The following is a 27,987-nucleotide window of genomic DNA, read 5'->3' as shown; positions in this document are numbered from 1 at the left end:
CGTCCGGGGCACCCGGCCCGGGAGCTCCGGGAATGTCCCGAGCGGAGCTGCCTGAGACGCTGTGTGTGTTCCACCCGGGACGGCTGTGTGAGCAGGGCCTGGAGGCTCGACTCGTACGAGATGGCCGAGCAGTCGGACAAGGCTGTGAAGTACTACACCCTGGAAGAGATCCAGCAGCACAACAACAGCAAAAGCACCTGGGTGATCCTGCACCACAAGGTGTACGACTTGACTAAATTTCTGGAAGAGGTCAGTTGGGAAGGCGCGAACCCCGTCCGGGCACGGGGACCGAGTCCGGGGTTTGGGGTTCCCTGGCGTGACCTGTTATTCGCAGCGACGCGGCCCAGTCTGCCCCCGAGTGTGAACGCGGGGAGCGCTCCCCACACTCATTGCACACTTGCGTCTGCTCTCCCGAGTGGACTCCCCGTCTGCCTCTGAGTGCGCACGTTCGGTGCGCACACCTGGAAGCGCTGTCCGCGTCTGCACCCCGAGTGCGCTTGTGTGTGTGCGCACCTGGGAGCGCGCCCTGTGACTGCACACTTGTACCTGCGCCTGAGTGTACTCCGCTGGGTTTGCGCCCCGAGTGAGTGCACACCTGGGAGCGATTCCCGCGGCAGCACACCTGCCTCCCTGTTTGCACATCTGTGCGCGCACCTGGGAGAACCCCGAGGAGCAGCCACGCGAGCCTTTTCAGCAGCCCGCCGTGTGGGCTGGAGCACTTGTTGGGCGGGGACTGGCTCCGGAGACCCTGCGTAGTGGCCTGGACCCCTACTTCCTAGGAGAGGGCGCAGCTACGCAAGAATTTTTAAAGATCCCTTTTTAATTTCAAGTGTTTTTAATAGAATGATCCCCATCTAGGAAAGGACCACCAACCAGTGTTATTCCCGGAGTGAGCTTCAGGTACCAGCCTGTTGGAGACCACCTACCCCGAGAGCTGTGGGATCATCAGAAGGGGCCCTGGGGTCAGAGGCAGGGGTGCGGTCTGTCCTTCTTCTCTCCTGCACCCGCAGTTCCACTTTACTCTCCACCTCTACACCCACCGTCTTCACCTGGGAGGGGCTTAGTATGGTTCACCTCACCCCAAGTTCTTACTTGTCAGTGAGGTTCAATGTGTGACTCCTGAAGCGAGAGGTGGACTCTGGCGTTTGGTTTGAGCGAATACCAAGGAGATAGGCAGAGTTGTAAAGTCTGCCAGGGGGACTTGATCCTTGAGCAACGTGGGGAATTGTAAAGTCACTTTGCTTAACTTAAAGGAAGACATCTCTTTGATTGGATTCACTGCGTTATAGTATAGTTTTTGCTGTACAATCTAAGGGGCGTTTCTGGTAATTGTCTTTACTACCTCTGTTTTTGTCTCTGGATGGCAGGTTGAATCAGAACACTTCCCCATCCCCTCCCAACACAATAAATGAGAATGTTTAGAGATAGGGATTATTCAGGTTTTTTTTTTTTTTCTTTTTTGGTGTGGGGGGCTGATTTTAGCTGGATTACAATTTGCACCAAGGGACTTTTGTTTTGCAGATAATATTTAAAAAATTTAAAACAACAAAAAGTTTTCTTTTAAGAACGGTTGAAGTTGATATTTCTTGGTAAGTTATTTCATTCTTCAATTGTTATTTGGTAGAGTATTTGAAGATAAAATAGTGTTCTGATTTAGTTAGAAGTGGTTTAGAGTGTGGAATCCAATCTGCGTGTCTGTCCTCCCCTCTGAGGAGCTACAGAGTGTGTTTGCCCTTACAGTTTCTGAACTAACAGTCCTGCCTGAGGACATCAGGTCATGTGACTCAGTCTCCACGTGCATCTCTGTTCTTCATTTCTTTCATGGGATGTGGAATTCTGGGATTTTAAGATACAGTGAGTGTTTTGACTCTCTTGAAACCATTCTAATTTACCTTATACCTTTCCTCAAACAGGATCTTTTGATCTTGGATCAGGATCTGTTGACCTCCTGATTCTGCCTGTTGTGGATGCTTTACCATTTCCTGTTTTTGTTTTTCCTTTCTGTGACACTTTCTTACTTCATGCAGTGTCCTTTTACTGGCTTTCTACCCATCAGCATGGCCATGGCCTCCAGGCTTCTCTCTGGGAATACCGGGCCTCGAGGCTTCTCCAGGTTTGCTTCCTGCACCTGATCATGTCTTAAACACAGACATGCGTCTTCTTTTTCACTCTGCTGGAGAGTTCCCTTCTCCCTAGACCCCTCCTCCAATTTCCATTATTTTTAGCTGTTTAATCTCAGACCTAACTTGAAAACAGAGGAAAGAGCCCGTAATGTCTGGCTTTCTTCCCCTTTTCCCTGACCTTTTCTGATTTTTCCACACTTAAGCTCCAGAAATTTCATGAAGCCTGTTAACTAAAGAATAATCTGTCTTCCCTAATTTATCTGATATGATTGGCAGGGACTTCCTACCTCGGAAACAAACTCTCAGGCATGTCATTTGTCTCATATACTTTTTTTTTAAACTGCTGATGGAACTTCGTTTTATTTATTTATTTATTTATAGTGCTGAGAATCAAAACCAGTGCCTCAGACTTGCTAGGCAAGTGCTCTACCACTGAGCCACAGCCACAGCCCTCGTATACTCTTAATTCACCTGTCCCTATGAACAAGCTTTCTCCTGGCTGTTTCCATTTCTGTCAGGGTTAAATTCATGTCCCACATCCTGTTGAGAAAATTTGGGGTGTAATGTCAGAAGTCTCCTGCTGCTTACCTTCTCTGTGCCTCAGATTCCTCATTTGTGAAATTAAGAGATGATTGCATGCCTACTCCATGTGGTTATGATGAGAATTAAACAAAACCATGCTTAGTAAACACATTCCTCATTGGCAGGTGCTTGTATTCATTTATTACTCCTGCCTCAGTGGGGGTTAATGTTGGGCCATGATTTTATTTCTGCAGCATCATATATGGCTTCGTGTTTAACATACATCTTGTAGGTAACAGTGTAAATCTGGCAGATGATGTGGAAACAGGAGAATATTATAAAAATTATCTCTCTGGCCAAGAACACATATTGATGTTTAATCATTGGGCAATGTGAACTCTGTCCTGGAATAAAGCTGTTCTGTTGTTTAGGGGGAGGGACAGAAAGCTAAGAGGGAGGGTGAGCTGATTGGTTATGGCAGTTTAAATAGTGTTTGGTTACTGTCTGATACCTGCTGACCAGATTAGGAGCCTTATTGCCTACCTATTTTGAACTAAAAGATTTTTTTTTTCAGCCCTGACATCTAGTTTATATTTATAAGATCAAGTCTTGGTTTATCTGATTATATTATTAGCTAGGTTAATGATTCTAGAATTTTGAGGAACAGTTTCATGAAATGAAAACTTAAATATTAGAGCCATGAGGGGAAAAAAAAAGGTTTGTATATCCTCTTCTGTAATTGGGGCAGCAGCATTTATTCAGTTTTCCAAGAGCTGTGGAAGGGAGAAAAGAAAGCTTCATGTAATAACAGTTATACTAGGTACTGGTTTTCAAGTAAAGGGGTATTTAACTTGTGAAGGAAATACCTCCCTGAAAATGTTTATAAAGCAAGTTTTCTCCCCTCCCTTTATTTTAAAAATGGAAACTTGTTTCTATGGAACATTGTGTAGCAATCCTGGGATTCTGAGTCTTGTAGCTGACTTGAAAGTTCTTTTGATGGCAAAAGCTGTTGACTCCTGTCTGAGTTTAGAGTTTTCAACAGGTTTTATTGTAGGAACTTCACATTTTGTTATTTTCTGTGGAAGGTCTCTGTCTATCTTGCATAGACCAAGGGTTCTGAGTGTCCCTGAGATCCAGGACAAGAATGTGATATTTAAGATTCATATCTAATTCTGAAAATCACAAGGACACATATCTTCCCTTGATAGGGCTATCATATTTAGGTCTAAAATACTAAATGTTTTGCTTTTTACAAAGAAGTTTGATAGGATTCTGATTCTCATGTTATAAAAGCTGCCATTGCTACATGTGCCTTTGAGTATAAAATGGAATATTATTAATTATTATTTAAGATACGTAGTTTGGCTCAATATGAAGTCCACAGGAGGTAAATATTCAGGGATTGTTGGTAACAATGGCTTAGACATATTGGGTAAACAGGTGACAAAATCACATCTCAATGGCCACCTTGAGAATGTGAACCTGTGAGTCTGTTCTATGTTATCTGTGTTTTATTTTATTTTAAAAACTTTTTGTGAACCATTGCTACATTTGAGGAGAGGTTCCAAGAGGCTACTTTGCTACTTTGTTTTGAAACAGGAAAAAACAAACAAAACAACAACAACAAAAACCACTTGAGACTGGTTTGCTTTTTGGTTATCTTTAAAGTGAATGAAAATTGTAAATAAGGAAGTGTAAACAGGTTATTTTAGCCAGTTTGGATAAATCAGGGAATACCCTACTTTCTACTTTCTGTGGGTATCTATTATCCTGCAAGTCCCTCCAAACCATGGAAGACAACTGCTAAGTGCCTTTTTAGTTAAGTGGGGTCTGAGCGACCGTGGTGGCACTCAGTGTTCATGAGAAGGTATTGAACTGGGGTTAGGAAAACTGCCCTGGTCTCAGGGTTCTCAAAGAGAACTTGAGCAAGGTAGGTAGTTCCCCAAATTACTTTCCTTGGGAATGTGAACATGGAGCAGGGACTATTCTGTCACCCATGCCTACCTCAAGTCTGGGAACACTGGGAGAAGTGGTATGTGTGAAAATACTTGAAAAAGTATGTAAAGAGAGGCATTCAAATGACTCTATTTTGTTTAAACAAAACTTTTAAGTTTTAAAGCTGGATGTGTAGCTCAGGGGTAGAGCACTTACCTCAATTCTAACATGGGAACCAAGAGAATGAGTTAAAGATTGGGTGGGGCAAACTCAGTTTTTGCTGGCTACATAGAATCCTGCCTGTGCAGCCTATTGTCATATGGCTTCAGAGGTGTCAGAGAGCTGTCATGCAGGAAAGCCTAGGATTGATCACTAGCACTTCTCAGGAATTATAGTGTTCACCAGTAAAAGAAATAATTCAAAATACAGATACCACCTGAAACATGATTTCCCCAAAATATGTGCTATGCATAATGGGAAATCATCCCTTTTCTGGCTTTTAAATGTACAACTTTATGCTTTTGGAAAAAGGAATACATGCTCCTTGTAAGCAACTGGATGATGTGGAAAAGTACAGAGAAGAAAATCAAAGCTGCTCAGAATTCCACTTCCCAGAAGCAGCTGCCTTGAACAGTTTGGTGAGCTCTTTCCAGACAGTTCTGTGCACACATGCTTGCTCATGGAATGTTTAACATAGACACAGATATTCTCCATACCGATCTGGAATCTGAAGGCTGTGTTGAGGATGCCATTCCACCTCAGTAATCATATCCTTCCTGGCTGCCTCCTCATTATGTAGATGGTCATACTCAGGTGACCACTCCTCTCATGTGAATTTTGCCATGTAGTTTCCCACCTGTGATTGCCTCCTTATGGCGAATCTTGGGTGGGGTTTCTGGGTGCATATGACCAAGGCTCCCTAGGCTGTGACTTGCCAGCAGGTGTGTTTCCCTGGGTCTTAGTTCTCCTAGTAACTGAGAAACTTGATTGTGATTCAGCCACCTTTTCTCCTAAATTACTTGAATATTTTGGGGGAAATATATGGAAAAAATTTTTAACATCTTTAGCATAAAAATTATCTTAAAAGTACAGCAACAGCACAAAATACCTTGCCCCATCCTATGAAAAAATTGGCCATCATTACCAGCACCAGTCCATTTCCCAGTCTAAGGGCCAAAGCCAAATCAGAAAAGTGGCCTGAGGGGATGGAAAACCAAACGGGAGTCTCATTAGCGGTGGCTCAAAGCCATGCCCTCTTTCTTAATCAAGTATGTTGTACTTTTTCTATTACTTTTAAACTTAGTTTCCTTGGGAGTATACACTTAAGTGTATTTATTAACTGGCCTCTTGTGCCTTTTGCTCAATTCTAACATGAGAACCAAGAGAATGAGTAAAGATTGGGTGGGGCAAACTCAAGTTTTTGCTGGCCACATAGAATCCGGCCTGTGCAGCCTATTGTCAAATGGCTTCAGAGGTGTCAGAGAGCTGACCTCTGCGGGTGATGGTAGAAGCTACTTTCTGCTATCCGTAGAATTTTGTCTCTAGTTGGGCCCATGACAAGATAATGGCATTCCAACCAGCACTAATGTTGGGGAGGGTCAGAAGTTGGGTGTATATTAGGGGTGGGGTGGAGACTTGAGAGGAAGAGGGAAGGTGACCTTACACCTTCCAGGTTCAGTCAAGGGTGCCTCCTGGCTGGCTGGGGATATAGCCTATTTGAAACAGAACAGCTCTAGTCCCTGTGTAGGTAGAGGACTGAGGGCTGGGGGACAGGATCAGTTTACAACTTATTTCTTCTCACCCATTTGTTATTGGCAGAACTATTTATGTCCACCATTGGCCACAACACAAAATTTATCCCCTGATTTCCCCCTCTGTCTTCCTTAGGAAGTGTTAAGTAATGCCATTCAATAATCCCTCCCTCCCCCCATAAAGATCTCCATCCAGTGAGCTAGTTATAAAAGCAATAGTGGACATTTGCTGTACCCTGAGTGTTTATGCATGAAACTGTTTTTGCAGTTGTCCTTTTAATCTTCAAAACAATTCTCCCAGGTCACTGTAGTGGTCTTATCCTTTTTAAAGGTGAGAAAACATGGGCAAGGGAAGTTTGTAACTTGTTCAAATCACAGTAAGGAGGGAGCACAGCCCTGGCTCTTCACTGCTGCCGGCACCCCTGAGACCTGAGATCTGTAGACAACCAGCACGGCTCTAAAGAGAGAGACTGTCCACTGGCACCGAGTTACTTCTCTTTGCTCTGAGGTTTTTGGCCCCTGTTTGGGAGCACCCTGTTGGGAACCAGAGAGCAAAGGCCAGTGGTGATGTAAAATGGAACAAAAACAAAACCCATGGGGGAAAAGCGGGGGTAAGATGGGCCTTTCTTCCATGTGCTCTCTTCTGCTGTGTTGCCTTCTAGAAGATGAAGGAAGCAGCCATCCCAGCTTCACACAGGGGATTGTCGACAGAGTCCTGGACCCCTGTGCCTCTAAATGGTTTTGATAGGAAGGAGATTGTTCACAGGGACGTCAGGCATGTGTGGGAGGTCATAAGTTGTTTTAGGAAAGACCCTGGGAGGGCTGGTTCCTGTGGAGATCTGGTGACCCCTCACTGGGCCCAGCTGTGTCCTGCCTGCCTCCTGCAGCACCCTCATTTCATGTTCACCACACCACAGTTCAGGACAGGGTTCTCTAGCCTGCAGTGGATGGCCTGATGTGTCCTGCCTGTATTTCTTGCTCTTCTCACGGGATCCTTGGAGGAAGCCCTCAGTTATTTCATTGGTTTCCTCAAGTTGGTGATAACCTTATGAGCTTTCAGCTTGTGTAGCAGATGCTATAATTCCAATAAAGAATGTAGTCCAGGGGCTGGGGATGTGGCTTAAGCGGTAACGCGCTCGCCTGGCATGCGCGGGGCACTGGGTTCGATCCTTGGCACCACATAAAAATAAAATAAAGATATTCTGTCCACCTAAAACTAAAAAATAAATATTAAAAAAAAGGAATGTAGTCTAGAAGGAAAACAAAGAAACTCCATCTGTGAAGCACTGTCATTTCTCTGCTTAATTCATTTCAATGACTTCCTGTTACATTTAGAATCAAATCCCATATCTGTGCCCTGGTTTAGGCAGCACTGGGTGATTGGACTCTGTCTGCCTCTCCCCCTCAGCTAGTAATATTATCCTCTTTTCTTTGTTTCTTAAACCAGCAGAGCTTGTTTCCACCTTGAAACCTTATTCTAGTTTCCTCTCTGCTTGCCCCTTGGTCCCTGCCCCCTTCAGGTGGCAGCTCCTTCCCATGAAGAATTTTCTGCCCTGCATTTGTCTTCTGTCTCTGCTGGCAACCACCGCAGTCAGTATCTGATGCTTTCCTGGTTGATGTGCTTGTCTTTCTGTGCCAGATCTATGGCTTCTTGGCTGTCCTATTCGCTGCTGGGTGCCCCCGCACGTGGCAGGTGCCATTCATCCTTAAGTGGGAGAAGAGGAGAGGCTTGTGGAGGAATGGAGAGGCCAACCCATTCTGTACTGCTACATTGTGCTTCCTTTTTCTCACACAGATGGCATGTGCTAGTGTTATTATGTGATCTCGTCCTACAGTTACTGTCTGAAGTTCTGTACCGAGGATTGATGTAGCACTTAGCACTAATGGGACTTTAATAGGAAAGTCTGGATTGTGACATAATCACAGAGCAAGGAATACAGGATTGACATTAGCAAGGCTCCTGTGAGGTAAAAAAGAAGAGAGTTCAGAGCGAACACATTTCTGTCTCTTCCTCACAAAGCCTCGTGTGTGCATTGGGTTCTGATCCCACACTGAGACACTTCTTCAGCCACTTTCTGCTTTTTTTCCTGTATTAACAGGTCCATACCTCATATAAAAATCATCTCAAAATGGATCTGAGATCTAAATAAAAAAGGTTAAACTTTTTGATAAGACTAGGATTAAGGATTAAAGAGTTCTTAGACATGATAATGGAAATACCATCCATTTTAAGTCCCTTGCCCTGAAGAGTTGTGCCCTGCAAATAACCTGCTTTTTCTCCTTTGAGAATTAACTATCTCCTCCATTAGGTATTTCCTGACCACCTCATTTAAAGCTGGAAGTCTCCCTAGCCCCTGTACTCCTCAGCCTCGTTACCCTGCAGTTTTTTGTTTGTTTTTTCCCAGTGCTGGAATTGAACCAATACTAGGCGAGCAGCATACCAATGAGCTACACCCCCAGCCCTCTATTTTCTTTCCACAGCACATATCACCTTGTAACATACTGTGGAATTTACTTAGTAGGATTTTGCTCATCTGTCTCCATACATTTGTATGCCCCATGAATGCTGGAATTTTTGTTTTATTCATTGATATATGCAATTTCCTGGAATGATGCTCCACATAGAAAAGATTCAGTAAGTACTGATTGATTGTATAAATAGTTTGAGTATGAAGTGCTAGAAATCTGATGCAAAATGGCTCTTGGGCCAGACTGATTCCTGGCAGCTTGTTTTCTATTCTGTCTTGCCCCACTGCCAGTTTCAATTTATATTCTTAATACTGGACATAAAAGGAAAAAGGTCTAATTATTTGGTATGGAGGGAAAATCAAGAAAAGGTAGACATGTGCCTCTTTGACCCTCCTCTCCTTCCACCTTTGACCTAGTGTAGCTGGTTCTGTCATCTCATCATCTGGCCACTCTCTCTCAAGATGGATCCTAGACAGAGTAACAGTCCCCTCCAAGTCATAATCATTGGCTTCTGGGACCTGGTTTTACTGGCTTTGTTTATTCTTAGTAAGGTAGAGCCACAGATCAAGAGGCACATTGTGCCTGTCACCAGCCTGCCAGCTCTTGATGCATGGTGCTCCCCTGCTCATGTCCCTCAGAAGCTGGCCTGGCCTCAGTCCTTCCCTGCACGCCAAAGTCGTCCCGTCAAAACTGGGGGCTTCAGGAAGCAGAGCTGTAATTACATCTCCAATGAGCTCATTTGCTTTATCTTACCTAAAAAAAAACAAGTTTACAATGTGGAATTTAAAAAATTATTGGTCAGGGTATACTGAACAAACACAAAGTTATCTTTGACTCATGATACATTTTAGGCCAAACATGTACTATTTCAATTCTAAAACCAACTAAGAGTTGCCGCAGTCTGGCTGGGCACAAATCATGAGCCACTGAAGCAGGAACAAACTTTATTTTTAAACTGCAGGAAAACACTTCACACAGCTCCCAGGGAATCCTCCCAAACGCCAGGAGGCATGTCCAGGAACCCCAGCCCGAAATCTCTCTCCCGGAAATCCCTCCTCCTGCACTTCCCCAACCAATGGGAACTCTCGGGGAATCCCCGGAAATCCCCATGAGAACTCCAAAATAGTGCGAGAACTCAAAAGTTGCGGCAGAGGCAGATAGTAATGCCTCGCCTGTCAATCAATACTGTTGGCAAAATGCCAGGGGCCATACAGACTCCGCCCTGGCTCTCAGCAAAGAGTTTTGCTTCCCCTTGTCAAGGAAAAAATTATCAATTATCGTTGGGATAACTGCCAACTCACAAGCTAGCATCTGCATTCTCTCTCTGTCCTCACCCTAAATGACCCTGAAGAATAATCTCAAGTAGGAAGATTCATTATTCTTAAGATATCTTGTGACTTTGTTGTATGGCTTAGTAGAATCAGGTTAGCTGATTAAATTCATAGAAATCTCTTAATGTTGAAGTGAGTTGGTAAGAAGGGGGGTCCACTGGGGTTTGGTGCTAGACTTGTCCTTCAACAACTCATAGGAGCCAGGATGTGCCAGATAGTATACACAATTCCTAGTGGCAATACAAAGTGTTGGCAGGGAAGAAAGAAACCAAATCAATATTATATGCCAGATATTCTACATTCTGTTAATTATATAATTTAATTTTCTCTATAGTTTAGAAGGGTTTGCTTAACATTTTGATAATTTATATAGCAAAGAGTTATGTGCAAGGTATTGGGTGATGTATGCTTGATTTTCCTTCCAAGTACGTTCTACTCCCCTGAAAGCCAAACATTAGTGAATAAACTATCAACACATTTTTATACTTGTAGGATCTGGTTAAGATGTAAAGGGCAACCCCAAACAGGAAAGAGATGCCCAGAAAACCTCTGGAGAGGCTGGAGGGAGGGTGTGTGGCTGCCAGATAGACTTCCTGAGGGGAGGGACAAAGATCTAACTGTGTTTCAGTTTGTGCTGGCAGATTTCAGAGAAGTATGGTCCTCTCAGCAAACACAGTGGTGTGGAGACTTATTGGGGTCACACTGACTTAATTCCAGATTGTCCTTGACCAGCTCTGTCACCTTGTGCTTCAGCTTCTGCCTCTGTAAAACACCCAGCTTCATGCTTATTGTGCTCAAAGGGCAACATACATGCTCAGGACATTTTCTGATGCAGAGTCTGCCTTTGCTAAGTGTTATCAACTGTTACTTTTCATTACTTCCCAGGACTAATCCTCCCCCCCCCCACCACCCCACTCCCCACCAGGTTGGAAACTAGAAGATAACAGAATGGGAGACTTTGGATGACTTATTTTGGGCTGTGAAATGCAAAAATCCCAAGCAAAACTCTAGGGAGCTCCCTTCCTGTTCACTGTCTCAGATTAATTTCCACTGGAGACCGGAGTCCTTACCTGCCTCACATAAAGTCACCCATGTGTCTTCTACTGTTACTTATGTATAAGATAAATTATAAGAGATAACGTTTAAGATAACTTATGAGGAACTTTATAAGAGATAACCTGCTTGTGGTTCCTCCACAACAAGGCCATTATATTCTGCCTCCGGGCCTTTGTGATATGTTTCCTTTTTCACCTGCCAAACTCCTACTGGTCCTTTCTCTGCTGCGTCTTTTGTGCTATGGCTTCTGTACCTAGTACTCACTATGTTTAGCTATTATTTGTCAGTTCCCTTATTCGTCTCATTCCTTGAGGGTGGGGCTGTGATTTTACCATCTTGTAGCAGTCTCAGTGTGTGGGCCTCATGAGCCAGCTGGTTGAGTCCATAGATGAGCCTCATGCAAAAAGTTTCATCCTGCATCTTCAAAATGAATGGGAAGAAGTAATTCAGGCAATGCTGTTAGCCTTCAGTGAGAAAGTGAATCCATGCCATGTTCAGGTGGTAACTCCTCTACAGGTTGAGCAGGTGGCAGTCTCATGAAATTCAACTCAGTTTTGAGGCCATAATCCTTTGCTGTCTTAGGAAAACGGAATCCAGAAATGATTTAAAAAAAAAAAAACTGAATAGGCTATCTTATTTCATTTTAAATCTTGTATGAACTGTTTGTCCTCCAAACTCTTGTATTTTTTGCTTTAACTAGTGCAGATATCTCTTTAATTATTATTATTATTTTTTTTGCCTAGTCATTGTTTTTGGACAATCTTTTTGCTTCACCTCTTTTGGCAGTATTAAGTGTTTGGAAAGAAAGATCCCAGGTAAAACTCCAGAACTGCTGGACTTTGGGTTCACAGAGGATTACATTTAAGTGGCAAAGGTTTTGTTTGTTCCTTTGTTGGTGCACGTGTGTTGTTCAGTCTTTGCTTGTTTAAGCAAACCCTCAGAGGACAGGACACGACTTGATGCACATTGCAGTACTGTATAATAAGTGTCTGTGACTTCTGGCATTCTTACAGGGGCACCCTGTAGCCAATTGTAGCCCTAATTTAGAAGCATCTTTTGAATCGTTCTTTCTAGATGAATTTCAGGAACATAGAGCAAGTTAAGAATTTTTTGAGTTTTAGAGAAAGTAAGAGAGATTTCCTTCCGAAGTTCCCATAGCATATTTATTGAGGAACTTTATAAGAGATAACTGCCTCCCGCCTGAATTAACCGTGGGCACCACTTCTCCGGGTCCCATTTTCCCTATCTGTACATTTAGGATGTTGGTCTCTGAGGCCCTTGTAAACTTTGGGGGCTTTTAACCTTCACTTAGATTTTGGCTCTAGACCTCGGTTTATAGCTGCAGTGAGGTCAGATTATTCAGGAAGTTAGGAGGGATTCACTGTTAGGGCCAGAGCCAGGGATAGACCTGTGGTGTGCGACAGTGTCGTGCCGCCATGGTGCCATGCTCCACGACACTGCCGTGCCGCCGTGGCGCGGGGTGTTGTACGGCTGAGTGCCGCGCCCGGTGTCGTGCGGCTCTGGCCGACTGTGTCGTCCTCCTGTAGGCGTGCGGGCGCCCGCTCTAGGTCGGTGCGGCTCTGCTCGTGCCCCACACGGTGCCGGCCTTGTGTAGCTGCTTTTCTTCTAACCTCTACCGTGACTCCAGGCGCGTTGCCGGCTGTCGCTCAAGCTCCGGCTCCTCCGTGGCTGTTCGCCTCGTCTGCTCCCTCTATCCGAACTCCAGCTGTCCCAAGGGGCCTGGATCATTTTTCAAAACTTCCTTCATTTTTAGACTTCTAAGCTGTTGAGTCACTAATCCAGATGTTCCCTTAACAGTTAGGATGGTTTGATCTGTGTCAAGACAGTTGCTCTGAATTGGGTTTTCACATTTTGAGTCTTTTGTTCCTCCCACAATCAGTGTACTTCGGTAAATAGTTGGTGTAGTATAATTCAGAGGAACCCCAAATAACTGTGCCTAAGCAAGGGTGGAGTTAATGCACTGTCATCAAGAAGCCAGCTGCTCGCCAAGGCTGTGTGATAGCTGGGTCCGTCAGGTTGTGGGTCCGCAGGTCTCACCCCCTTCCCCACCAGCCTGGGGCAAGCCCCTCATTCTGATGTTAAGGGCAGCATCCCCATCCCAGGCAGCAGGACGAAGAAGAGGGCAGATGGGGAGCAGCAAGAAATGGGAGGTCTGTGAAGGTCCCACAGACTTCTGCTTGCCTCCATTACCCAGAACGTAATCACATGGATACCCAGCTGCAGGGGAGGCTGGGAAATACTTAGTATTTCTCCTGACTGGCTATTCTCAACTAAAAGTTTAAAGTATTGTGGAGGAAGGGAGAAACACGTTGGAGCAACAACGAGCAGGCTTGCCCAACTGGATTTGGTTATTCTGTTGAAGACACCTGTGCCATTTAGAAAAGTCATCACTTAAATGAGAAATTCAAGAGGCATTTGCCTTGGCTGCAGAAATTCATTATTTTGGGGTAGGGTACAAAAAAATTCAAAATACTTCTAGGATGACTATTCCAGCCATGATGTGTAAGAGGGCTACTAGTGGGTAAGGACAGGAGAGAGGGACAGCAGCCGGTGACTGAAGGAGTGCATTGTATGAGAAGCCCACTTGATTTCATCTACAAGAGTTCAAGGCTTTCCTGTTGCATAAACACCATCTCACCTTGGCATTTTCACAAAGATACTTAAGTATAGGAATTCTAGGGGTTAAGGACAACCATTAAATAAAAATACTATTCTAAATCAAGTCAGAGACAGTCTTCTTAAGTTATTTGTGATAAAGGGGAACATATATGCAAGGATAATTACAAAAATATAATCATTTTATTTATAGAGAGTCTAAGGAAATTTCAAATGATGGTAAAAACAAACAAGTGAAGAATGGGCCTAGAAACTGTTTGCAGTTTCTGAGTAAATAAATGGTGATTGCAGGCTGCATACTTGAATCTGGGGTGTCTGACTATACTAACAACATCTTTCTCCTTGAGATTATTGCCTTCATATTAAGAATTTGTGATTTATTGAAATCATTTGTATCAGGAGTAGCATCTAAATTTATTTTATGTCTTTTCAGTTTTTATAGATATACTTTTAGTGCCTGCTATTAATTATGAAATAGAATTTTCCTGCAGTTTTAAAAATCCTGGATACTGTGAAATCTTTAACAAGGCACATTCTTTTTTTTCCTTTTACACTTGCAAATTTATTTTATTTTATTTTTAATTATTATTAGTTGTTCAAAACATTACAAAGCTCTTGACATATCATATAAGGCACATTCTTTTAATTAACATTTCTCTTTGACCTCATTCTAAAAAGGATTTGAGGCATCACTTTCATTTGCTATTATATCATTTTTTGGCCTCTTGACATACATAAGTAACCCAAGATCATGTCTTTATAATTGTACTTATTCTATACAATTATTCTTATTCTGTAGCTGGCACCTAATGTATTTGTACAGTTGAGCTCTTACGGAGCACTTTCAGCTATTTTATTCTGATACTATTTTTTCCTTCTGTGTATGAAAAATTGGGCTCTTTTGAGCTCTGTAGTTCAGTCAGGCCATGTGTCTTCTCATTGAGGTTCCTAGAAATGGGTTATGAAGGATTCTTACAGTCCTTGAGGGACGTGTATGTTTGGAGCTACCCTGATAACCTTGGCATCTCCCTTGAAGGGTTCCTCCCACATTCAGTGTTTTTCAGATTAAAGCAAAATTTTACCACTAGGGCTTATTGGAAATAGGTGGAGCGGGTGGGGTCATAGCGTACTTAATAAGAAAGGTGATATGTTGATCATAATTCCAAGCGTGTTGATTTTTCACAGCAGGTTACTCAGCAGTGTTTATCAGAAAATATTTGCATGGCACTGTTAATGAAAGGTAAAATGGGAATCTGTTAGCATTGTATGGAGGTCTGTAAATAGTGTTTAATTCATTGTGGATGTTTGTATGCAGTGGAATAATTCCTCAGTTTCATAATATTTTATTCTTTTTTAAAAGCTCTTAAATTGGGAAGCCAAGTGTGTACCTTTTATATCATCACATACCACACAGGCTCAGCAAATGCTATTAATTGGATTGACCAGTTAATGAAAAGAAGAATAACTTTATTTTCCCTGTCATTCAGCATATTGAGATTTATTTTGTTGCTAACTGAAATGACTTATCTTTTCTTTGAATTTGTTGATATCCTTCATTTAACATTCTGTTTCTTGCCTTATTTATTTGTATTACAAGTATGATGACAGCTGTATTTCTCAAATACAGTGTAACTGAAAAGGTTAAGAGACTACTTTAGATCTTTAGTGACTATAACAACCAAGCCATAAATTTTTACATTTGCATTACATTAATATAAATAAACCATGTTATGTAAGCTTTTATTGCATGATACAGGCAAGAACTTTTTCTTACCTTTTAATGCCCTAGGATTGGCAAGGTGGCAAAACAGGTCTGGCTTGATCTAAAACCTGTACCATAGTCGCAGAGCAGTCATTTGGTCCTTGGTCATCTGCACCTTGAATGTTGGCCTCTCCTGTGGAGTGAGTCAGTTGGCAGAAGCTTTTTCTTCCAGAGCAGTTTGCTTTGTGCTGATGTATTGTGCAGCATGGTGACGTTATTAATAATGGCATATACTTTAAAATTGCTAAGAGGGTAGATCTTTAATGTTCTCCCTGCAAAAAAAATCAATAAGTGTGTGAGGTGATGGATAGGATAATTAGCTTGATTGCATTATTTCATAATGCATATGTATGTCAGAACATTACACTGTGTACCAGAGGTATAAATAAATTTATATGTCAATTATACCTTCATAAAGCTGGGGGGAATTTTTTTTTTAAATTAGAAAAGAGATGAGAGTCATCTGCCTGCCCTGTGACATGGGTGCTGGAGAGAGTATAACATACCAGGGAGCTGAGGGGCTCTTCTGTGCTGTCACAGTGAGCACGGTTTATTTGTGCCATAGTGGTAATAGTGCACACAAAGAAACTCCATTTTTAAGACCCCTTGGGTCATTCATGGATAGACAAAACTGTGAAGCTGTATCAGAGAAGGCCACAGGTCTTTTCTGTTATTTTTTTTTTTTTTTACCCCAAATGAATTCTTCAGAATCCATCACATTGAGTTTTTCATGTACTTCCTGTGTCCCACACAATGCCTTGTATATAGCAGGCAGTACAAGGCATTCTTTTGATTAAGTATGAAGTCATGAACTGACTGGTAAGAACTATTTTAGTTTGAGGTAAGGAGGGTTGTATGAACTGGTTGAAATGAAAGAGCAAGTTCATATCAACCACTGAGCTGGTTATATGTTATAGTTCCAAAATCAATGTGTAAAGACCTATTTATCTCCTTCATTTATCTAACAAATACTTGGGCTTTGAACTAGGTATAGGAGAAATAGTAATGAACAAGACAGACAAAAGTCTCTGTCCCCATGAATCTTACAAAGAAATTGACATGGAATATAATGTCAGACAGTAATAAGTGCTTTGATAGAAAGAAAAACAAGACTAGGCAGAGAAGGTGTTACAGGGTTATGGGGTGGGCCACTTGGGATGGGGAAGTCAGGGCAGGATTCTGAAAAGTTGCCATTGGAGCACAGTGTGAGTGAGATGAAGTCTTACAAGGGTCTGGTAGCTGAGCATCCCAAGCAGGAAGTTTCTGACATGGGAAATGAATTTGGCAAATTTGAGGACTGCTGAAGCATAAACTGGCAGCCCCCAGGAATGCCCAGTGAACAGGAGGGCTGTGTAAGAAATGGCAAAGATGGAAACCTGTCCTCTTTAGTTAATCACCCAAGGCTTGTCTGTGAAACATTTGGGTCATGGTATGTGATGTGTATTGAATATTGAATGAAGGTGTTAAGTAGACTTGTACATGGGAGGAGTCTGGAGCTGGGGAAGTCAGAGGTTTTTACTCAACTTCATTCAATAGGGGCTAGATGATTTTTGAAGTGGATCACTAGATAAGATGACCAGGAAAACTCCTATGGGTAGAGAAGGGCACATGGCCAACGACTGAGCCCCAGGGTGCTCCTGTGTTTGCATGTAGAGACTGGGTTTGTCCTGGTGGCCTGGGTAGCAGCTAGGAGAGCCTGTTCTGGAAGTTAAGTGAAGAAGGCATTTCAACCTCTTCCTCTCTGCACCTCCTTTGTTCAACCAGCCTAGACCACGCTATCATCATCCCTTTCCGCTGTGGGAAATTTTGCTGAACACTCTCATACCATGAACAGTATAGCCAGCTGTGATTTCAGGAGCTGGAAGCCAACATTAAATGTTTATAATATGGGAGGTATAAGTTCAGTGTCCCTTATTAGAAATGCTTGGGATGAGAGCATTTGCATACACATAATGAGGTATTTTAGGCATAGGACCTCAAGTCTAAACACAAAGTTTTTTTATTTCATATACTTCTTATACATGTAACCTGAAGGTATATGTGTAGCCTAAAATATTGTTAGTGTGCTTATGTTTTGATTGTGCCCATTACATGAAGTCAGATGTGTTTTTTTCCACTGTGGCATCATGTTGTTGCTCAAAAAGTTTTGGATTTTGGAGGACTTTGGATTTTTGAATTAGGAATGCTCAGCTTGTACTAAGTCTTCTTTGGGAGTATCTATAACTGGGTCGAAATGTGGAAATTAATGTCTTATGAATTGTAGATGATTCTAACCTTTAATCTTTTAAAACCTATTTCTTTTTACTTTCCTATAAATAACCCTTAAATAATAGATGAAAAAATAAAACTACTTCTTCTATTTCCAATATTATATTAGTTTTCCTGCTTTATATGTGCTGTTAGGAGCAAAAATATATTTGAGTAACATAAAGTTGAGATTTTGAAAAAGCACACCAAAGGAATTACAAGCTAATGATATATGTAGACACCATGTATTTGGGAGGTGTTCTAGTAATCGGCTTATTTCCTAAACCTGGTCTCTTTTCAAGACTCTTGTTCTCTGCTCAGGAGTTGGTACCATTGTCTATTCAATTGTATGAAACAAGCACTGGAGGTATCCTGGTGCTGCCTCTTTGTCCCACCACCTTGACTATCAGAAAGTCCTGTGATCTGCTCTGTCTCTAGAGCCCACTTGCACCTCTTCATCTGGCTTCATCTCTAAAACCACTCACACCTCTTCATTTCCCTCCATCTTTCACCCATTCACAACTCTTCATCTCCATCTCTCTCACCCATTCCCGCATCTCCATCTCACTCCGTCTCTCATGTCCATTCACACCTCTCTATCACTCTCCATCTCTCATGTTCATTCACCCCCTCCATCTCACTCCATCTCTCTCTAACCCGTTCACCCCTCTTCATCTCCATCTCTCTCACCCATTCCCCCATCTCCATCTCACTCCCATGTCCATTCACCCCTGGGTAAGTGAGTCACTCTGAATCCCACCTCACTTCTTCTCTGTGCAGTCTATTGCAGAATCAACCCAGCCTTGTTCTGACTGCCCCAGCCTGGGTGCTGCATCCAGAAGCTTCAAGTTGGCTTCAAGTTAAGCCCTTTAGCTGCTTGTAGCTCCAGTGTGCTCATCACAGGGGGTGTGTAATCTAAATGACCCCCGTGGAAGACACTTTGGAAATTGGGAAATGCTGACCCAATATGTCACTATTTCAGAATACATTGAGGAAAGATCCTTAGTGATGTTGGAAATGTTTAAAAACATACTGGGTAATATTTATTAAACATATGATATGTACCAGATACATATATTCATACTTAGCCTATAAAACTATGTGAGCTAAATGCTGTTATTTTCCCAAGTTCACATAGTGAGTGATAATTACTAGCCAGCACTGTCTCTCCCAGAAGGAGCAGGAACAAATTTCAAAACAGAATCATTATCCACTTTTCTACAGTAGCACAGAGCCTCTGTCTCCCATTATTGGGAGAAATTAAGAACTGACTATAGTCAGTTATACAGAGGAGATTGGTTTTGTTCAGTTGTTGGCCTCTTCTAGGTGATTTACTTAAAGCCAGGGTGAATTTGAATCTGAGATGATACTCAAACTCAGTTTAAGAAGTTTATTTTCTTTTTCCTTGTCTGAGAACTCCTTCCCTTGCCTGAGATCTTTAGATCTTGTCACCTATGTTCAGTGACTGGACCCCCTTGTCAATCATCTTAGAGAAAAAAAATCCCCCTAGCTGTTATGATCATCCTTTGTTTACCAATTAAAGCAGCTAAAAGCACTAAAATGCTTCTGTCACACAAAAGGCTCTTCCCACGCTTCTCGTAGAGCTGACCTCTGAGCTCTTTGCCCTGTTGTTCCCTAGCCTGATGGCAGCATCTTGGACAAATTACCTGCTTTCCTTTTCCTCCTTCTGGAAAGCTTGCACTGCCCAGGCAGAGCGTCAACAGTCTGTCCAGCAGGGCCATCTGTGCAGGGAAACGGCCTGCCCACCCTGCCCCACCCCTTATCATTTTCAGGCCAGCAGCCTCTCCCAATTCCACACTTAGACTGAAGCAGTCACAGGTAGGCGGTGGAGTCTCAGGTGGAAGACTTAAGAAATAGATTGGGCCAGATGAAAGGGGGCAGTTTTGAGAACTTAATGGAAAAGCAAAACAGATGTAACTGAACCTGCCTAAAGTTCTTCCAGGTGTGACATCGTAATGGAGGAAGGCTCTACACGTTCACAGAGCAGACTGAGTGCAGAGGAATATGGCTAACCCACACATGGACACAGTCACACATCACCACCTGTGACTTCTGGAGGAGGCACTGGCTAAATAAGCTGGCTGCTTCCTTTGTTCATTTGTATGAAAAAATACTGATTTGCATTCTATGTGCCCTTTGAACAGCATCCTGGTGGAGAAGAGGTCTTAAGAGAACAAGCTGGGGGTGATGCTACGGAGAACTTCGAGGATGTCGGGCACTCTACTGATGCTAGAGAACTGTCCAAGACGTTCATCATCGGGGAGCTTCATCCAGTAAGGACTTTTTTTAGGGGAAGGGGAGTTTTTCTCATTCCTTTTTAAGGCTACCGATTGACCTTACCTAAGTTTAGATTTGAATCTGTACAGAACTTAGAAAGGAATAAAGCAAAAACAAATCCTCCTGATTTTAGAACAACATTTTTGGCATCAGTAAATCGATCTTAAAGTCTTTGCATTTCGTGATTGTGTTTTTTATGGACACTTAGAGTCCGAATGCCCTGGCCGAGGCCCTGTTCTGGGGAGCGATTCTCAGTCTTTGAAAGTCCATGGAGCAGTAAATTTTAAAAGGTGGAGGTATCAACCCAGTATGACATTTTTTGTTTCTTGTTTTTTTTTTTTTCCACCAAAATATTTTTCTTAAGAAACCTCTCTTCTACTTTCATTAGTCTGAGAATATTTTAATTCTAAACATGGTTCTGAAATTGTGTTCTGTTAAATGAATAAGCTGTGCCTCATGTGAAACTAGCATATTATCCTCCTCACTTTACCCAAGACTTTGGGGAGTGTTGGCTTTGGTTCTAGTCCATTGGCTGGCTTTTGGAAAAAAACTGGCTGCTTTTGCATTTTATATAAACTCGGGGCTATGATATGAACTTAGGCCCTTCTGTGGCAGTTTTAAATGACTTTGTGGAACTTTACTTGCCTATCACCTAAGTGTCACCTAAATTGTGGGAATGTAACTGAAAACTTGGGAGGATGTCTCTGAGTTCTCTGCTTTTCAGAGTAGACAGGGGGACTCAGGCTCTGCCCCTTGAGAGAGAGTGCCCGGCCCCTTCCTGCTTCCCTCGCTCTGGTGTGTTACAAGTAGCCAGCCAGGGGCGGAAGAGCTGCCAGGAGCCGGCTCTTACTAAAGAGAAACAGATATCTTCCAGTAGCTTCATTTTAAGTGAGCAAACTGAGGAACTATTTTTTAATAAAATATGAAAAGTTTTATTTCATGTAAACTATGCTTCCTGTAATGACTGAATGAGGGAAACGTTAAAGAGGCGCTTTGTCGAAGGCCTGGGAGTAGGAATCCTTTAGAGCAACTTCCACTGAGTGGGGAAGATTTTGTTGTCTTTGGTGGTAGGACATATGTAGTGAGGGAGTTGGCTTCATTATCTGGGGGATTTATTTGCCCATGTTTTCATCATCGTGTGTCCCAGAAGTGAATTAGTGGTAATTGGTGAGGTCTGTCCTTAAACATGGCCCAGCCCATCCTTATTCTGTGCAGTCCTGTGCCACAGGGTTTGGAGGGCAGGTTTCAGGCCTGGGCTCTGGTGCTTCTGCTTCGCTAGCCTGCAGGGCTTCCCTGGCTCAGTCTTTGCACACCCTGGGTTTTTGACAGCCTCAACTGAGGTTTAAATAGTTTATGACCCTACAATCGGGAGATCGCAGGGATTCATGGAGGATATCACATGACTAAGGGATAGATATGCATCTTCAAGGGAATTCAAGAGGAAAGGGGAAGAGTTATGTTTTCAGCTGCTCCCTGAGTTAAAGGTCTTAGTCCAAGTCTAATAAATGAACACACGGTCCACAGAGTAATGGAACTGTCATAGTGCCATTCTGAACTGTGAAACTCCAGATAGAAAATACCTTTTGGCACTGAATCTGCTGTTCCTTTTAGCTGTTAAGCCTGATTTATCAAACTTTGTGTTTAACAGCTGAATATTAAACCCAAATTGCTAGTTACTAAATAATGTTTTTTAAAAAATCTCATTAAAAGTGAGCACTTTTTGTAGGTAGTTTATTATTTTTCAATGTTCCTTATTTTTTCACTTCATTTTAATTTTTTTTTTTTTTTTTTCAGGATGACAGATCTAAGTTAGCCAAGCCTTCGGTAAGTGTGGCCTTCTCAAATGTGTCAGAGGATGGCAGTATCTTCATTGTATTTAAAATCTGTCAAACAAAGGTCTTTTACCTCTCTGAGACCTGCAAAGGTTTGTGTACTTTAGATTAGTATGGATCAGTTGGTGTTTTCTGAGGACAGCTGTGTGTTTATTTTATATAACTCTCAATACTTGAGCTATTCATTGTAATTATCAGTAAATATCTTTGAGGACTGGTGGTACAGCTCAGTGGTAGAGTGCTTGCCTAGCAAGCAGGAGGCACTTGGTTTAAACCTCAGCACTGCAAAAACTAACTAACTAAATAAATAAATAGATTTTAAAACTATGAAAAGCTATTAGCACTTCTTAACTAGAAGATTTGACAGAAGCCTTTCTTTCAGAGAAGGTAAAATGTGATTGAGTGGAGGCCTTTCCACCTACATCCTTGAGGCCACTGCCCTTGTCTCCTTCTCGGCATCTCCTGGGTGTACTGAGTGTGCAGTATGCGTTCATTTACACTCTGATTCCTAGCTCTCACCTCTGAGCTGACCATCTCTTCTGTATTTGAAAATAACCCTGGGGTAAGAATTGATGGAAATAGCAGAAGATCCTGAGAAGTGCATGCAGGCAAAGTGGTTGCCAGCCTGTGATTAAAGAACTGAGGAGGAAAATCTGCTTCAAATGATGGAAAGTATGATTTTTCCATTTTGGTATACTGTTGGTTTTCTGTAGAGAGCACAAACAAGACTCCACTAAGCTTGTACCAAAAACTGGTGAACTCACAGCCTAGCTGTGGCCACAGGACTTTGTCTTTAATTTATAACACAAAGTTATCAATTCAGTAGCGTAAGTGTAAAGGCCATCTTCACCTCAACAATCAGTACAGTGAAAGCCTTGGGTAGTGCTGTTTGGTACAATGACATTTCATTTATATTTTCTTTTTTCCCTCTTCAAAAAGTCTTAAGTTCCGTGTTGGTGACATGAGTACTCCAGGAAGATTCAAAATAGACTTCAAACTTTAAGTGGCATTTGCAACAGTTGCATAGAACCCTTGATTTTCCTGCCTGGTGTTCAGGGTGTTAATAACCTTGAAGCAAAGTCATTTTCAGCTGCAGGAAACAAGGGTGTGAGGAGCCTCACCACTCTAGTTTCCAGATCTGACTCCTGTCTTAAGCACAGGAACTTTTAAAACTAGATACAGTTACTCTCTTCAGAGACCTTATAGGTATATCAACTTTTGAGTTTTTTTTTAAGCCCCTTTATGGAGGTTTTGCTTAAATTAGAACATAGCTGAAGGAGGGTGTGGCAAGAACTTGCTGGCTGTCTGAGAGGCAGATGAAATATTATCACTTTTTCTAGATCTGTCTTCCTTGTGCTTTCAGTTTACCAGAAGAAAAGAGGGACCTTAGATGTTTTTTACTTACGTATCTGAGTTGCCATCTGTCTCTAGTCTGGAAAATGTCCTCTGTGGTCTGATCTTAAAATGTTACCTGCTTGGGCTGGGAATGTAGCATGGTGGTCAAATGGTGTCCTGGCACACACACGGTCCTGGGTATGATCCCTAACACCACATAAAAGAGAAAAAAAAAACCACATTGCTTCTTAAAATGTCTAGTTGAGTTGTGAAGTGAGATGTACCAAGACGTACCAAAGATTATTAGCTTAAATCTGCCCAAGGGAAAGCTTGATATCAGATTGCCAAGTTTAAGATATTCGTAGACAGGGAAATTATACATTTTTAATTAAATCTATCAGCTTTGCTTATGGAGAAAGTACCCTTTATTGGTTATAATTTTCAAATCATTGTGATATGAATTTCTCTGTGGCTCTTACAGTGTCCCTGTAAGATCCTCAGACTTGCCAAGGGTGATAAAGACAATGAAGTTTGTCTTGCTCAAAGTCAGATCCAGAATGGAGTCTAGCACACACCCAAGGCTTGTCAGCTGAAGTCTCTTAACCCATGAAGTCCCAAGTTTGCAATTCTACAACTATTTCAGGGAGAGAAGGTGCATTAAAATAGGTTGGAAATAATAATTTAGAGCTCATCTGCAGTATTATATTATAATTATACTCTCATTATTATGTAAGTCTAATATATACTATATTTAAGCTTTAATCTGGGATGATGGGACACAATGGCTTAAGCTTCTGAAGGCTCTGGGCTTCACATGAAGCATCACTCTCAGTATTTTCAGGGAGAAAGTCTGCCATAGAAAGACCAAGGACTGAGCTAAGCTAGATGAACTTATACATGAGATGACACTGACTTAGCAATGGTTTGTTGGGCTTTGCATGTTTATATATGGAGCTTGTCATAACATTGATTTACATAAGTCATTATACATGACTTAACCAGTTTAGTTGTTAACCTGTATTAACTCCAGGAGTAAACAGGTGGGGAGCTTTTATAAAGGCTAGAGTCTTCTCTCCCTGTTCATCGTGGATGGATCTGATAGCTTCATCTCCAAACTCAACTGAGGCACCACAGAGCAGTGGTCACTAAAGCAACTTGCTTTTCATCCAGGTGCTAAGTGGTACTTCGAGCTTGCTTTAATTCTCAAGCATCCTGGGTTATAGGGCTAAGATAATAAGAAAGAAGCTACATGATTTTCTTTAGGTTCTGCTCCTTATAGAATTGTTGTTGCTCCTTGTGGTGATGTGCTAGCTGTGTTTTAACATAGCAGCGTTCTAACTTTATAGCAGTGTTTTCACATTAGTTCTTATGGCAACCAAGAAGGGTAGGGAGAGGTTACACAGAGCTTTCAGCAAGTTTGGTAAAACGTACATGCTCGTGCCTGGTGTGATGTGGTGTGTGTTGATGTTTGCCTTCTGTTTGCTGTTTATGCCTGACTTTTCAGTGTGATAGTACTGTTTGACCTTTAGCGAGCTTGTTGGTTTCAGAACTGAGTATGTTTTTCTTTTAACTGTAGTAAAATTACTTGCATATTTTGATGGTTTTCAGTATGTCTGCAAATTTTATTTGCATAAACAAAATTTTAAAAATCTTGTAATAGTTATGAATACTTCTTAAAGACACTGAGATTTAAAATTGCTTAAATAGATAATAAACATAAAGTTTTACTTTTAAATGACTAATTTTTTCCCCACTGTGTCAGGAATCTTAAAGGCGATGTTTCAAGGTTGGTCGGTTTCATAGCTGCATTGCTTGCACTTTCTTGAGGGGCTTCTGCCTTTTCCTGGAGTCTCCAGGTGCTTTGCAGAGTGTAGCTGTGCTCCCTGCAGACTGCTGACTGCTTCACTAATGCTTATACCTGTGCTGCTGGGAACTGCAGGCAGGACCTGATGAAGCTGCCTCCTTCATGGCCACTTTTGTTGGAAGCACTAATACTTTTGCTGGTGTGGAATATTAAAAATGCTTCTTAACATGACCTTGAGCCCAGAGAAGTTCATGTTTTACCGAGCCTTAGTTTTTCAGCTGTTTGGAGAACTTAGCATTTTTCCAGAGACATTGTCAGCTCACTTTATGGTACTCAGAGAGGAGCTGCTCTGAAAGGCACTGGAAGATAAAACAGGGTTTATTTGGCAGTCAGGCGGAGCAGTCCCTGAGGCCCATCAGGAATCTTGCTGGTACTGTCTGGTCAGAGTCAAAGCAGGCTGGGAAAACATGGTAGAATGTTAGAACTTGAACTGATAGCTCTTATTTTTTCTTTTTGGTTGACATATATTTAATTTAAATTAGATACACATTAATATCCTGCAAGATTTGAACAAAATAATTTGTTTTTACTAGTATTTCTTGTTTTTGAAGAGCTGAACTGCCCCTCGTAGAGATGACAGTGGGGTTGTGTGTGTGTTTCCGTGTCTCTGTTTTTAGTTTCTATGTCAAAGCTTTTAGGTGCCTATTGTGTGCAGGATGTTTTAAAAAATCAGAGTTAGTATTTGATGTTTTTAAATTATCTAGATTATATTCTTAGATAATTTAAATACGTAATTCTTAAACTTTTGTGTTCTGGGGAAATTGATGAAGCTAGGATTTTAGTGAAAAGAGGTTTATAATATAATTTTCCTTTTCAACATTTTTTAAAAATGACATTGAATAAAGTACTCTGGTCATATTTTAAAACAGGTGTTCAGTTAATGGAATAAATGCTTGGACACTGCTTTAACTTTTTCTCTTGTGTTCCAGGAATCTCTTATTACTACTGTTGAGTCTAATTCCAGGTATGTGGTGGTTTTCTTCTACAGCGATGGTGGGTGGAGGGTTCCTGAGTCAGAGGTAGATGGGGCTTCTCCCTGATAACTTGTGTACTTGACTTCCCATGGCTTCCTCAGTGATCATCCTGGGGCCGACAGGCTCTGCTCTGTGGGGCTTGCCATTCTGAACTGTCAGCTGCAGCGGTGGCACACACTCTCCACAGCGACCCCAGGTCTTGCCCCTGTGACAGCCCTTCCAGTAACCAGTCCCATGGCTGCTCCACCAGACGGAGGCCCTTGTCCTCCCTCTTGGCCCATGGTCAAGTTCAGTTGTGGTGCCTATTTCCCTGGGCATGATTCCTTCCTTTGTCATTAGTAGGCCCTGAAGCTGAACCAGTAATCTGAGTGTCACGTTACTGGCTTTCAAGACCAGATTTCTTTATTAACATTTCTGGCAGCTCTGCCTTATTGACTTATATTATGGCTCCCAGCCCCTTTTTGACCAAGCTCAAAACAGCATATTTGTATTTGGCCCTGTCAAATTTAACCGCCCCATCTCTAGTGTTCTGCAATATTCCCATTCCCACTGCCAGTACTTCACCTGCTCTTCACTGACGTGTGGCTTCCTCCTAAAGGGAACTGAAAAGCCTCATTGAGACCAAGGTTGCACTTATTTCTTTCGTACTTCAACTCTTTATACTGAGCTTGAGCTTTGAGTGAGCTGATTAATTTAAAGGTTCATGTCTAAATTGAAGCTCTTTCCATTCTGTTGTTGATTTGACCCATCATCTGTAATTGACAGTCAATCCAAACTATATGCTTCAAAACTGAACAATATGTAGGTCATGCATTTCTGTGAATTTAAGCCTGTAGATCATTGACTCAGAACTCTGTATGTGCAGTTCTTCAAGTTTAAATCCACCAAGCACAGGTATCAAGATTAGGTTTTAAAAACAGAATCTCAGAGTGCTGAAACTGACGTGAAAGTAGCAACCGGAGCACTCCTGTGTCCCGGAGGCCTTCACTGGGCAGCTCAGGCTACCTGACCTGCCCTTGGCTTCGAGCTGGCTGACGGCCCACCCTTCTGTGAACCTTGGCCTTCTGATTCTCCACTTCATGTCATTTGAAATTCTTAATTAATGTATGTGAGTAGAATAAAACATGTCAGGAATATTCACTTTTGTTACCTTGTAATTCATAACCTGTAGTCCATGCCCACAAGAAAATCCCTATTCCTGGGAGAGTCTCTCTGTATAAAGTTTGTGGAAATAGGTTAAAGCTAGCAGGATAAAGCAATTGCCAGTGTTCTCAGGCACTCATTGACTGTGCTCACCTCAATTCTAGCAAAGCTAAGTTGCCTTTTAAGCTAAATTGGTTATAGAGGTGAGAAAAACCCCACAGTAACCTTTTATTACAAGGAGCAAGGATTTGAGTTCCTGCACTGAACACCTCCTGCATCTTTCTAGTTGGTGGACCAACTGGGTGATCCCAGCCATCTCAGCCCTGGCTGTAGCCCTGATGTATCACCTCTACATGTCAGAGGACTGAACGACTCTCAGAAGCCGTAGAAGAAAAAGGCTGCTTTGGAAAAACGAGAAAAGAAGCCAGTGTTAATTACTTCGACTGACAGAAACCTTCGCCTGAAAAAATAATTTTAATATGTTCCTCTTCTTCCTACACTAGAAACAAAATGAAAAGAACTGTTCTTTCTACTCTTAAACTTTTCAAATGTGCCTTTTTATTCATCAGCTTTGTTTTGATGTTTTCTCACTGTGTAATTTACTTATTGTAAGCATGATCTTATAAAAATATATCTGGCTTTTAAAATATACCACCGTGTTGCCTGTCTGTTCAGTGTAGGCTTTTCTTCAGTGGTTAAGATCTCTGG

General features: G+C 42.0%; 2 protein-coding genes across 3 annotated transcripts in view; one reads left to right on the top strand and one right to left on the bottom strand.

The window, feature by feature from the left end:
• CUNH18orf63 (chromosome unknown C18orf63 homolog) overlaps nt 1–1,207 on the bottom strand; it is a 47,644-nt gene extending 46,437 nt beyond the window's left edge. Inside the window, 1 exon segment of the mRNA XM_048806702.1 lies at nt 927–1,207. The gene's annotated coding sequence lies outside the window, so the exon portion shown is untranslated.
• Nucleotides 2–27,930, top strand: LOC107153989 (cytochrome b5). 2 transcript variants are annotated; one of them, XM_015499579.2, is made up of 5 exons: nt 2–249; nt 19,999–20,127; nt 21,926–21,955; nt 26,092–26,126; nt 27,566–27,930. In XM_015499579.2, exons 1-5 carry the CDS (start codon nt 121–123, stop codon nt 27,645–27,647), a joined length of 405 nt encoding a protein of 134 aa, XP_015355065.1. In that variant the 5' UTR covers nt 2–120; the 3' UTR covers nt 27,648–27,930. The 2 variants fall into 2 exon arrangements, with proteins under 2 accessions (XP_015355065.1, XP_048662611.1); XM_048806654.1 differs by lacking the exon at nt 21,926–21,955.
• Nucleotides 27,931–27,987: the final 57 nt, after the last annotated feature.

This window comes from Marmota marmota, unplaced genomic scaffold (genome assembly GCF_001458135.2).
Source record: "Marmota marmota marmota unplaced genomic scaffold, marMar, whole genome shotgun sequence".
NCBI lineage: Eukaryota > Metazoa > Chordata > Mammalia > Rodentia > Sciuridae > Marmota > Marmota marmota.
The sequence above is the reverse complement of the archived record's forward strand: the minus strand, read 5'-3'. Positions and strand labels throughout refer to the sequence as shown.